Raw genomic sequence first — 14,251 nt, 5'->3', positions numbered from 1 at the left:
CAGACTGGGATTTTGGGGACTTTTTCCATGGGATTTTATCCCTAAAAATTCAGATCTGGGGAGAACAGCAGGCTGGGATTTCTGGGAGGATATTTGGGAATTTTTCCATGGGATTCCACAATTACTTGGGAATTTGCTGAAGAAAAGTGGGAGCAGGGAATGGGAGGCACAATCCAGGACTGCAGCTCAAACTCCCTCTGATAAATTCGGGATTTATTAGAACATTAATTCAAATTATTAGGGTTTTTTAAACTATTAGGGATTTTTAATTATTAGGGATTTTTAGCTGTGATTCCGCAATTATTTGGGAGGAAAAGTGGGATCAGGGAATGGGAGGCACAATCCAGGACTGCAGCTCAAACGGCCTGTGATTCACTGGGGTTTATTGGAACATTATTCAATTTATTGGGGGTTTTAATTATTAGGGGTTTTTCCTGGGAAAAGGCCCAATTAGGGAGAGCGGGGTCAGGGGGTGCCGAGGGTGCCACAAAGGCGGGGAGCACCGGGAATTAGCCCGGGATAATCCCGGGATAAATGGGAGCTCAGATCCCTGGGATGGCAGGAATGTTAATTGGGGAGGAGAGCAGGGGAGGAGAGGGATGGTCCTGGGAATGGGGTGGGGGATCCCTGAAATCCTAAACGGAAAACGGGGATTGGGATTGAGGGCAGGGAGCTGGGATTGGGGCGAAACAAAACTGGGATTGAAGAGGGGAGGGAATTGAGGAGGTGAAGGAAAACTGGGATTGAGCAGGTGAAGGAATTGGGGAGGGGAAGGGAAACTGGGATTGAGGGGAAGGGAAATTGGGATTGAAGGGAAATAAAATTGGGATTGAGCAGGGGAAGGAATTGAGCAGGGGAAGGAAAATTGGGATACAGGAAGGGAAGGAAATTTGGGATTGAGGTGAAGGAAAACCAGGATTGAGGTGAAACAAAATTGGGATTGAGCAGCTGAATGAAAACTATGATTGAGGAGGTGGAGGAAAATTGGGATCGAGGTGAAGGAAAATTGGGATTGGGCAGGTGAAGGAATTGAGGAGAGGAAGGAAAATTGGGATTGAGAAGAGGACGGAATTGAGATTGAAGGGAAGGGAAACTGGGATTGAGGTGGAGGAAAATTGGGATTGAGGACAGGAAGGAATTGAGGAGGGGAAGGAAAAATGGGATTGAAGAGGGGAAAGGAAACTGGGATTGAGGTGAAGGAATTGAGGAGGTGAAGGAAAATTAGAATTGAGGTGAAGGAAAATTGGGGTTGAGGAGGGGAAGGAATTGAGGAGCTGAAGGAAAACCAGGATTGAGCAGGGGAAGGAAAACTGGGATTGAGGTGAAGGAAAACCGGGATTGAGCAGGGGAAGGAAAACCGGGATTGAGGTGAAGGAAAACTGGGATTGAGCTGAAGGAAAACCGGGATTGAGGTGAAGGAAAACCGGGATTGAGCAGGGGAAGGAAAACCGGGATTGAGGTGAAGGAAAACCAGGACTGAGCGGGGGAAGGAAAACCGGGATTGAGGTGAAGGAAAACCGGGATTGAGCAGGGGAAGGAAAACCGGGATTGAGGTGAAGGAAAACTGGGATTGAGCAGGGGAAGGAAAATCGGGATTGAGGTGAAGGAAAACTGGGATTGAGGTGAAGGAAAACTGGGATTGAGCTGAAGGAAAACCGGGATTGAGCAGGGGAAGGAAAATCAGGATTGAGGAGCTGAAGGAAAACCAAGCTCGCTGGGAGCCCCCATGCCCGGATGCTCCTTCCCCGGGATTTTGGGACATCCCCAATCCAACACCCCGGGGTGCTCCCACCCCAACCCCTTTTCCTTGGGGAAAATCCCCATCCCTTCCCGGCTCATCCCGCTTTTCTCCTGCCGGGCTTTTAGGATTCGGTGGGAAATGTAGGATTTGCTGTTAGCTCCCATTCCAAATTATTTCCCCAGAAAATTTGGAAATCTCCTCCTTTTCCTTCCTGAGCTGGGAAAATTTGGGATCAATTTTTTTTTTTCTTTTCCCGTAGCTTTTTCCAGAGGAAAAAGTTGGGATGAGGAAGCCAAAGCTCCGTGGGGTACGTGGATGTTTTCCTTTCTCTGGGAAGCTTCAAAATCGGCATTTTTGGGTGCTCGGAGCGGGATGAGGCAGGAGCTGGAATCAGGGACCCGTCAGAAAAACACACCCTGAACTCCCTGAATTCCAGACATTCCCCAAAATCCTGCTCACCACAAAGGGGGAAGCATCCCAAGATTCCCTAAATTCCATTTATTCCCAAAGGCTGCCTGAATTCCCGTTCTTTTCTGACAATAATCCCAATATTTTTTCAGGGCCGTTCCCTAAAATCCCAATTATTTTCCAGGATGTTAAACCTCGGGAAAGATTCCGTTGGGAAATGCTGAAATCCCACTGAGTTTCCAAAGGTTTTCACCAGCATTTGCTGGGAAATGCTTGGAAATATTCCCAAAAATTCTGTATTTCTCCAAATTATTCCCGACACCCCTGGAGCTGTGGCCTCATTCCATTATCCCACAATATCCAATCATTCCCAATGCAATAATTGTTAATAATTCCCAATTCAGTAATTGGTAATAATTCCCAATCATTCCCAATGCAATAATTATTAATAATTCCCAATGCAACAATTGTTAATAATTCCCAATTTAGTAATTGTTAATAATTCCCAATAATTCCCACTCCAAGAATTGTTAATAATTCCCAATGCATTAATTGGTAATAATTCCCAATGCAACAGTTGTTAATAATTCCCAATAATTCCCAATCTAATAATTGTTAATAATTCCCAATGCAATAATTGGTAATAATTCCCAATCCAAGAATTGTTAATAATTCCCAATGCAATAATTGTTAATAATTCCCAATCATTCCCAATCCAAGAATTCCCAGGTGCTGCAGTGGGAATGAGGTGGAAATGATCCCTAAAATGATCCCTAATGATCCCTAAAAATTCAGATATGGGGAAAACAGCCGGCTGGGATTTTTGGGAGGATATTTGGGGTTTTTGGTAGGATATTTGGGAATTTTTCCATGGGATTTTATCCCTAAAAACTGAAATACAGGGAAACGGCAGGCTGGGATTTTTGGGAGGATTTTTGGGAATTTTCCCATGGGATTTTATCCCTAAAAACCCAGAAATGGGGAAAAGGGCAGGCTGGGATTTTTTGGGAGGATGGAGAGGGGATTTTTGGGAGGGTATTTGGGAATTTTTGGGAGGATGGGGAGGTCAGGGCTGGCAGTTTCCCTAAAACCGGGAAAGCAGCGGGATTTTTGGGAGGATGGAGACGGAATTTTGGGACGATGCAGGGGGAATTTTGTGAGGATGGAGAGGGAAGTTTGTGAGGACGCAGAGGGAATTTTTGTGGCGATGCAGCGGTACTTTGTGAGGATGGAAACGGAATTTTTGGGATGATGGAAACAGGATTTTTGGGACGTTGCAGGGGAATTTTGTGAGGATGGAGAGAGGATTTTGGGAGGATGAAGAGGGAATTTTTGGGATGATGGAGAGGGATTTTTATGAGGATGGAGAGGGAATTTTTGTGTGGATGGAGACGGGATTCTTGTGAGGATGCAGAGGGAGTTTTGTGAGGATAAAGGCCGGAATTTGGGGGCAATGGAGAGGGAATTTTGTGAGGATGAAGACAGGAATTTTGAGACGAAGGAGAGGGAATTTTGTGAGGATGGAAGCGGGATTTTTCTGAGGACGCTGGGGGAATTTTGTGAGGATGAAGAGGGAATTTTTGTGACGATGCAGCGGAACTTTGTGAGGATGGAGACGGGATTTTTGGGAGGATGAAGAGGGAATTTTGTGAGGATGGAGAGGGAATTTTTGGGATGATGGAGAGGGAATTTTATGATGATGGAAACCAGATTTTTGGGAAAATGGACAGGGATTTTTGTGAGGATGGAGACAAGAATTCTGTGTGGATGCAGAAGGATTTTTTTGCGGATGCAGAGGGAATTTTGGGACGATGCAGAGGGAACTTTGGGACGATAGAGACAGGATTTTGGGGGCGACTGGGAGGGAATTTTTGGGACGATGGAGATGGGATTTTTGTGAGGATGGAGACAGGATTTTTGGGACTATGCAGAGGGAATTTTGTGCGGATGCAGAGGAAATTTTTGTGAGCATGGAGAGGGAACTTTGTGACGATGGAGAGAGATTTTTGTGCGGATGCAGAGGGAATTTCGGGACGATGGAGATGGGATTTTGTGAGAATGGAGAGGGAATTTTTGTGCGGATGGAAATGGGATTTTTGGGACGATGCAGAGCGAACTTTGTGCCGATGGAGATGGGATTTTGCGAGGATGGAGACGGGATGTTGTGAGAACGGAGAGGGAACTTTGTGCGGATGGAGAGGTCGGGGCTGGATAGCGGGAATTCTTCCACGGGAAGGGATTTTAGCCACTGCAGCGGGGATTTCCGAGCGGGGCTGGCCGAGCTGGGGACGGACGGACGGGCGGATGATGGACAGACGGACGGACACACGTCCCCATCCCCATTTCCCGGCTCGCGTCCGCAACAAGGAGCGCTTTGTGCAGGTGCTGAGGCCGGTGCTGAGCGGGTTAAGCCGAGCGGGGCCCAGCCATAATTGGCCTATTTAGGGCTCATTTGCATATGAATGGCGCGCCAGCGAAGCAGCGCTAAGTCTGTTGTGAGTGACACGGTGATTAGAATTTCGATTAGGGCAAACACATTCCCCACTTCGCCGCGGCGCTAATTGCTCCGCGCCAGTTGATTAGCGGCGCCCCGAAGTTGGGCTTCGGGGGATCCCGCTTCGGCCGGACGCGGAGCGCTTTTCCCGCCACTTCCGAGCGCTTTTCCCGCCACTTCTGGCACCCGGAGCGCTTTTCCCGCCACTTCCGAGAGCTTTTCCCGCCACTTCTGGCACCCGGAGCGCTTTTCCCGCCACTTCCGAGCGCTTTTCCCGCCACTTCTGGCACCCGGAGCGCTTTTCCCGCCACTTCTGGATATTGCCTTGATTTCTGCGCTTCGCCTATGTTGGATGTATAGAATGGATAGTTCAGAGCCGGAATTTCCCGGGATTTTGGTCTTTCCCCTATGTTGGATGTATAGAATGGATAGTTCAGATCCTTTATCCCCGGGTTGTGGTGTTTCCCCGATATTGGACGTATAGAATTCAGATTTGTGGGGTGGCTGCTGCTGGATGTGTCATGCCGTGACCCCCCCTTGGCCCTTATATCCATGTTATGTATGGTATAGATAGCGATTGACATCAATCTATACATCCCGGGGATGGGAAACGGCCTGGGGAGCTGAGTACGTGGGAGAGACAGCTTTTATTCCATAGGGTTTGCACCTATGGAATGCATTACATATGGATATATTTAATACGTGGTGTATATTATAGACACAGCATTTATTCCATAGGGTTTGCGCCTATAGAATGCATTACATATGGATATATTTAATACGTGGTGTATATTATAGATACAGCTTTTATTCCATAGGGCTTGCACCTATGGAATGCATTATATATGGATATATTTTATATTAATACATTGTCTATAGAATACATGGTATGTATTATAGACACAGCATTTATTCCATAGGGTTTGCGCCTATAGAATGCATTACATTATATGTATGATATATTTTATGTTAATACATTGTCTATAGAATACATGGTATATATTATAGATACAGCATTTATTCCATAGGGTTTGCACCTATGGAATGCATTATATATGGATATATTTTATATTAATACATTGTCTATAGAATACATTCCAGATGCTGAATGCGTGCTGTCGGTGTAACCATCCACAGCACATTATATATGGATACATGGTATATAATGCATCATAATTAATGCATTGTGTACGGAACGCATTGGAGATATTGAGTATATTCTATAGGTTTTGCACCTATAGAGTGCATGATGTACCAGTAAATTGTATATATAATGCACGAAATTCAATACACTATATAGAATACATCATAGACGTAAATATTGAATTCATTCTATAGATTGCACACCTATAGAATGCATTATGCATTGCATATCTAAAAATATAATATATACATTATATATTAATGCATTGTAGATATTCAAATGTGATGTAGATTTGATGCCTGTAGAATGCACTATATATGAATACATTATCTATATGATGCACTGTATTTAATGCATGGTGTATATATGATATTTATGGCACTGTCGATATAGCGCATTCCAGACAGTGAGTGTGTCTATACATCTGGCACATATAGGATACATTATCTATACATGCCATGTGCATTATATTGAATATATTGTATACTGAATACATTATATTTAATACATTGCATACAGAATATTCTATATAATGCATTATATATGATGCACTATGATTAATGCATTGTACTTAATGCAGTATATATAATACACTATGTTTAATACATTGTAATTAATGCACTTTATATTAGACTCTAGTTTATTGCATTGTAATTAATGCATTATATATCATACACTATTTAATACACTGTAATTCATGCACTATATATAATACTGGATGTTTAATACATTCTAATTAATGCACTATATATAATAATCTATGTTTAATACATTCTATTAATAAATTTTATATATCCATTAATATTAATATTATTAATACATTATATATATCAATTCATGATATATAATACACTGCTTAATACATTGTAATTAATGCACTATATATAATACACTGTGCTTAATACATCCTAATTAATACATTATATATTAATTTCTATATTTAATGCATTCTATACTAATACATTGCATATAATACATTTTATATATAATGCACTATATTTAATATATTATCTATTTAATACCTTATCCAACACATTCTATATTTAATACATTCTATATTAATACACTATATGTAAACTATGTTTAATACATTGTATATAAATACATCATATAAAACACTGTTTAATACATTCTCTATTAATGCATTGTGTGTAATATGTTATATATTAATACTCTATATTTAATACATTCTATATGAATACATTGCATATAATACATTTTATATCGTGCACTATATTTAATACATGAATATTTTATTAATGCTCTATTAATACATGATATGTAATACATGGCATATCGATAGGACATTTAGCATATGATATATAATGCATTCTATATTTAACACTAAATATTTGATACATCATGTGTGACACATCCTATATAAAATACAGTGCATATATAATAGGTTCCAGATGAATGCATTCTATTTAATAAATTACATATAATGCAATATATATAAAATACATTCCAGATGAATGCATAATATTTAATACCCAATGCACTCTATATAAAATACATTCTTTATAATACAATATATAAAATATACAATACATAAAATTACAATATATAAAATATATTCCAGATGAATATATAATATTTCATACAAAATATATTCTATATTCTATATAGAATATGTTATACATTCTATATAAAATACACTCCAGATGCACACATAGAACTTAATACCTAATGCACTCTGTAGAAAATGCATTGTTTATAACACAATGTATAAAATATACATTCCAGATGAACACATAATATTTGATACATGATATATAATATATTCTATGTTCTAATATTTATTACAAAGTGTGTAATGCATTCTACGTAAGGCGCATTCTATATACGATATATTCTAGATGAAACAGATGGTCCATACGATCCATCCTATATAAAATACACTCCAGATGAATCCCTAACATCCCATATGCTACACATTCCATACGGGCTCTGTGACACCTCTGCCTCCCGTGCTCCATGCGTTGCGCACCTTGGGCACCTTCCACCTCCCACTGTTATTGTATTCTATATGTTATTCTATAGTTTATACTCTTACAGCCATTTTACCCTTCCCAAGACATTGCATTTCGTTTACATTACATATGCTTTTGTATCGTTTTATATATATGATGTATGATATATAATATATGATGTATGATGTATAATGTATAGTATACAATATATTCTATATTCTATATTACATATTACATATTCTATATTACATATTATGTATTATATATTGTATATCATATATCATATATCATATATAATATATCATATATCACATATTATATATTACATATTATATATCATATATCATATATTATATATTACATATTATATATCATATATCATATATCATATATCACATATGATATATGATATATGATATATTATATATTATATATCATATATCATATATCATATATGTTATATGTTATATGTTATATATTTTATATGTTATATATTTATATTACGTATTTATATTATATTATACATTATACATTATATATTACATATTACATATATATAATTATATATAATAGATATTTTAAGTTATATATTATATATTTTACCCATTTCATCCCTATCCAAACCCCAAGATATTTCATTTTCTACGATATTATATATATTTTATATCATTTTATATCATTTTATATCATTTTATCCATTTCCCCCATCCAAACCCCAAGACTTAATTTCACGTTATATGATATTGTATATATTTTATATCACTTTATACCATTTTGTACCATTTGACCTATTTCACCCCCGCCGAGATTTAACGGGATAATCTGAATTTCACCCCCAAATCCCACCCAAATCCCCTTTAGAGCTCCCCACAATCCCCGACCCCACAATCCCCGACCCCACAATCCCCAATGCCACAATCCCTGACCCCACAATCCCTGACCCCACAATCCCCGACCCCACAATCCCCAACCCCACAATCCCCGACACCACAATCCCTGACCCCACAATTCCCAAACCCACAATCCCAACCCCACAATCCCTGACCCCACAATCCCCGACACCACAATCCCCGACCCCACAATCCCCGACACCACAATCCCTGACCCCACAATCCCTGACCCCACAATCCCTGACCCCACAATCCCCGACCCCACAATCCCCAATGCCACAATCCCAACCCCACAATCCCAACCCCACAATCCCTGACCCCACAATCCCCGACACCACAATTCCTGACCCCACAATCCCCGACCCCACAATCCCCAAACCCACAATTCCTGACTCCACAATCCCCAAACCCACAATCCCAACCCCACAATCCCCGACACCACAATCCCCGACCCCACAATCCCCGACCCCACAATCCCCAAACCCACAATCCCCGACCCCACAATCCCCAAACCCACAATTCCCGTGAATTTTCTTGGGAATTGGGAATTACAGCGTCATCTCCATGAACGCTCCCGGTTATTTGTGGGGCTGCACAGATCGGGGTTGGGGTTGGGGTCAGGATTGGGGTCAGGATTGGGATTGGGGTCGGGATTGGGATTGGGGTCAGGATTGGGGTCAGGATTGGGATTGGGGTCGGGATTGGGATTGGGGTCAGGATTGGGGTCAGGGTCGGGGTCGGGATCGGGGCCGGGGCCGGGTGCCATGAGCGGTTGGTGTTCCCGCAGCAGAGCCTGCTGGGAGGGGACATGGAGCTGGCCACGCCCGGGGCGCTGTCCCCCAGCAAGCCCGGCTCCCAGTTCTACCAGTACGGGGGCAGCGCGCGCCGGAGACCCCTGCACGGCTCCTCCATGGGTGAGCGACCCCACAAATCCCATCCATCCCATCCCGCTGATCCCAGTGATCCCAATATCCCAGAGACCCCTGCACGGCTCCTCCATGGGTGAGCGACCCCACAAATCCCATCCATCCCATCCCGCTGATCCCAGTGATCCCAATATCCCAGAGACCCCTGCACGGCTCCTCCATGGGTGAGCGACCCCACAAATCCCATCAATCCCATCCCAATCCCAGTGATCCCAGTGATCCCAGTAACCCAGAGACCCTCCATGGGTGAGTGACCCCACAAATCCCATCAATCCCATCCCAATCCCAGTGATCCCAGTGATCCCAGTAACCCAGAGACCCTCCATGGGTGAGTGACCCCACAAATCCCATCAATCCCCCACTGGAACCCCATCCTTGGGTGAGTACATCCCTCCTTTCCCCCTTTATCCCACAAAATTTGGGATTTCCCCCCCAAACCCCAAAACTTTCTCCCCAAAAATCCCATCCCAACCCTTTATCCTCCCCCTTCCATCCCATTCATTTCCTACAGCGCCCAAAAACCCCAAATCCCAAACCCCACAAATCCCATAAAAATCCCATAAAAATCCCTGTTCCTAATCCCCTTTTTCCCTTTTTTCCAGAAGTTCAGACAAAGAAAGTTCGGAAGGTGCCTCCAGGTTTGCCGTCCTCCGTAAGTCCGGGACGCTTTTGGGATTTTTATCGGGAAAAATTTGGGATATTTTGGGAATTTCCCCTTTTCCAGCCCCGTTTTTGGGGGTTTTGTGGGGTTTTGGTTCCGTCGGGAATCGCTGCTTCGCTTCGCTTCCGTGATCCCGGAATTCCGGAATTTCTGGGGGGTTTTTGTGGGGTTTGGGGTGGAAATCCCATAAAATCCCATAAAATCCCATAAAATCCTATAAAATCCCATAAAATCCCATAAAATCCTGTAAAACCCTACAAAAGTTTGTGTGCTTGGGCCGGAATTCCCGACCCCGCAGCACAAAATGAGGGGAAAAGGAATTTTATTCCATCGAATTCCAATTGTAGAGCTTTAAACGGATATTCAGCCTCATTTGCATATCATTTGGATATTGATACCGCCTCATTTGCATATCATTCTGATATCGGTACAGCCTCATCATTCTACTGTCGATACTGCCTTATTTGCATATAATTCTGATAGCAACACATCCTCATTTGCATATCATTATGTTATCAATGCTGCCTCATTTGCATATATTCAGATATTGACGGTCTTATTTGCATATTATTTGGATATCGATAGTGCCTCTTTTGTTTATCATTCAGGTATTGATATGAACTTATTTGCATAATATTCTGTTATTGATACAGCCTCATTTGCATATAATTCTATCAATGTTACCTCATTTGAATATAACAGAGATATTGATAATACCTAATTTGCTTATAATTTGGATATCAGCACAACCTCATTTACATAATGTATTGATTAATCTGTGCTCTCATTTGCATATTGTTCTGATAATGGAAACCTCATTTGCATATTCCCCTGGTATCGGTGCAGTCTTATTTGCATATCACTCTGATATCAATGCTGCATCATTTGCATATAATTCTGATACCGATAGGGCCTCATTTGCATATCATTCTGATATTGACAATGCATAATTTGCATATCATTCTGGTATTGATACAATCTTATTTGAACATAATTCTGATATTGATAGCGCCTCATTTGCATATTGTTTGGATATTGACATTGCCTCATTTGCATATCGTTCTGACATCAACCCAAGCTCATCTGCATACAGTATTGATACGATAGATCCTCATTTGCAGATCATTCTGATATTGATCGTGCCTCATTTGAATCTCATTTGTATAACGACAGCCTCATTTGCATATCATTCTGATATCGACAGCACCTCATTGGCCTGTACTCTTGATATTGATAGAGCCTCATTTGCATATTACTGTGATGTTGATACGGCCTCATTTGCATATCACTGTGATATCGATAGAGTCTCATTTGCATATCATTGTGATATCGATATGGCCTCATTTGCATATCACTGTGATATCGATAGAGTCTCATTTGCATATCACTGTGATACTGATAGAGCCTCATTTGCATATCACTGTGATATTGATACGGCCTCATTTGCATATCACCGTGATGTTGCTAGAGCCTCATTTGCATATCACGGTGATGTTGATAGAGCCTCATTTGCATATCACTGTGATATTGGTACGGCCTCATTTGCATATCACCGTGATATCGCTAGAGCCTCATTTGCATATCGCGGTGATCCTGGCGGAGCCCCGGGAGCCCGTTCCCGGTGGGGTTTCCGAGCTCCGGGAAGGGCTCCGGGAGGAGTTTTGGGATCGCAGGAAGGAAAGCGCCGGCACAATTCCCATGGGCCAAGGAAGAGCCGCGGGAGCCCCGATCCCGCCTCTCGCCGGCCCGGGATCAGCCAGGCTCGGCTTACCGGGCCAGACGCTCCCTCCAGGGGGGCAATTCCGCAAAATTCCCCTAAAACCCGAGCCCGGAGCAGAACCGGGATTAGGAACGGGATTAGGAGCGGGAACGGAATTAGGAACGGGATTAGGAATGGGATTAGGAACAGGATTAGGAACAGGAACGGAATTAGGAACGGGATTAGGAATGGGATTAGGAGCAGAACCGGGATTAGGAATGGGATTAGGAACAGGATTAGGAACGGGACTAGGAACGGTATTAGGAATGAGATTAGGAACAGGATTAGGAACAGGATTAGGAACAGGATTAGGGGCAGGAGCAGGATTAGGAACAGGATTAGGAATGGGATTAGGAAGGGGATTAGGAACGGGATTAGGAGCAGGAACGGGATTAGGAACGGGATTAGGAGCAGGATTAGGAGCAGGACCGGGATTAGGATGAGGATCAGAACCAGGATTAGGATCAGAACCTGATTCCTATGGGATTGTGGTTCCTTTGGGATTCAGCAGAGGCACTTTTTGGGATTCCCGCTGTCCCTCGCTGACCCCGCAGCCTCTGCTCGGGGGATATTTCGGGATATTTGGGATATTTGGGGTTGGAATCCTGGAATTTTTGGGGTCAGAATCCTGGAATTTTTGGGGTTGGAATCCCATAATCCTGGAATTATTGGGATCCCAGATTCCTGGAATTATTGGGGTGGGAATCCTGAAATGGTTTGGGGTCAGAATCCCAAATCCCTGGAGTTACTGGGATCCCAGAATCCTGGAATTTCTGGGGTCGGAATCCCGAATTCCTGGAATTATTTGGGCCAGAATCCCAAATTCCTGGAATTGTTGGGGTCCCAGCTCCTGGAATTATTGGGGTCAGAATCCCAAAGTCCTCCTCCCTTTCCCTTCTCCTTTAGCCCCTCATTCCCACATGCCCTGGGGATTTTTTGGGATGTTTGAGGGAATTTTGTGGGATTTTTTTGGATTTTTTTCCATTTTTAATGGGAGTTTTATGGGATTTTTGGGGAGATTTTTATGGGAATTTTATGGGATTTTCTTTTTTTTTTAAATTTTATGGGATTTTATTAGGGCTTTTTAGGGATTTTTGTCTCCTTTTTTATTGGGAGTTTTATGGAATTTTTGGGGGATTATTTTGAAGATTTTTGAGAATTTTTGGGGGAATTTTATGGGATTTTTATTGGGATTTTATTGGCATTTGGGGGGGGATTTTTTCAATTTTTTATGGGAATTTTATGGGCTTTTAAGGGAATTTTATGGGATTTTTTGGGGATTTTTTGTGTCTTTTATGGGAATTTTTGGGGTATTTTTTTGAGATTTTTATGGGGATTTTATATGGGATTTTTTTTTTCTTTTTAATGGGAAGTTTATGGGATTTTTGGGGGGGTTATGGGAATTTTATGGGAATTTTTTTTTATTTTTTATTTTTTCCCCTTTTTTCTGGGATTTTTTTTGGGGGGGGGTATTTTTGGGGGTTCTTTTATGGAAATTTTATAGGAATTTTATGGGATTTTTGTGGGATTTTTTTGGATTTTTAGTGAGATTTTTGGTGGGGTTAATGGGAATTTAATGGGATTTTGGGAGGTTTTTATGGGAATTTTATGGGATTTTTCCCCCCATTTTTAGGGATTTTTAAATGGGATTTTTTTGTTGTTGTTTTTAATGGGAATTTTGTAGGATTTTTTTTGGGATTGTTTCCCCTTTTTAAGGATTTTTTGTGGGATTTCTTTGGGATTTTTTCCCATGCAACAAGTTCCCAAAAACCTTTCCCTCCTTTATTTTCCCTTTTTCCTTCCCAAACCTCGCCGCTAAAAAAAATAATTTGGAGAATCACCAGAAGGGCTTCTTTGCATTTTTAATTTAGCAACTAACATATGAATACATTTGCATATTAATGAGTTGCAGATGAAATCATGCATACATAATTAACTCCGTGTTTGTCAAAAGCTCCTTTGATGGATGGAGGAGGAAAAATCCCAAATCCAGGGGTGGGAATTGGCCCAAATCCCAAAAAAAAAAACCAACCCAAAATTCCAGTTTTTGGGGTTTGTTTTTTTTTTTTTTAGGATCCCAAAAATATTCTGGGAAAAATGGGATCCCAATTTTTAGGATGGTTTTAGGGTCACAATCCCAATTTTTGGGATGATTTTGGGATTTATTGGATTAAAATCTGGATTTTTGGGGGCATTTTGGGGGCAATTTTAGGGCAGTTTTATCTCAATTTTTGGGGTTAAAATCTCAATTTTTG

The 14,251-nt window shown here is 41.5% G+C and overlaps 1 protein-coding gene across 4 annotated transcripts in view; it reads left to right on the top strand.

Moving 5' to 3' along the window:
• The first annotated feature begins 1,633 nt into the window (after nucleotides 1-1,633).
• LOC119696024 (transcription factor 4-like) overlaps nucleotides 1,634-14,251 on the top strand; it is a 24,136-nt gene continuing 11,518 nt past the window's right edge. The window contains exons 1-3 of one of the 4 annotated variants that reach the window (XM_038125489.1): nucleotides 1,634-2,048; nucleotides 9,441-9,564; nucleotides 10,182-10,228. In XM_038125489.1, the coding sequence (XP_037981417.1) occupies nucleotides 2,025-2,048; nucleotides 9,441-9,564; nucleotides 10,182-10,228 (195 nt within the window). In that variant the 5' untranslated portion in view covers nucleotides 1,634-2,024. Of the gene's footprint in view, nucleotides 2,049-9,437; nucleotides 9,565-10,178; nucleotides 10,229-14,251 lie in introns of all 4 variants that reach the window. The other 3 variants (XM_038125487.1, XM_038125486.1, XM_038125485.1) reach the window with 3 other exon arrangements.

This window comes from Motacilla alba, chromosome Z, assembly GCF_015832195.1.
Source record: "Motacilla alba alba isolate MOTALB_02 chromosome Z, Motacilla_alba_V1.0_pri, whole genome shotgun sequence".
Lineage (NCBI taxonomy): Eukaryota > Metazoa > Chordata > Aves > Passeriformes > Motacillidae > Motacilla > Motacilla alba.
This window is presented reverse-complemented; position numbering and strand designations above follow the sequence as displayed.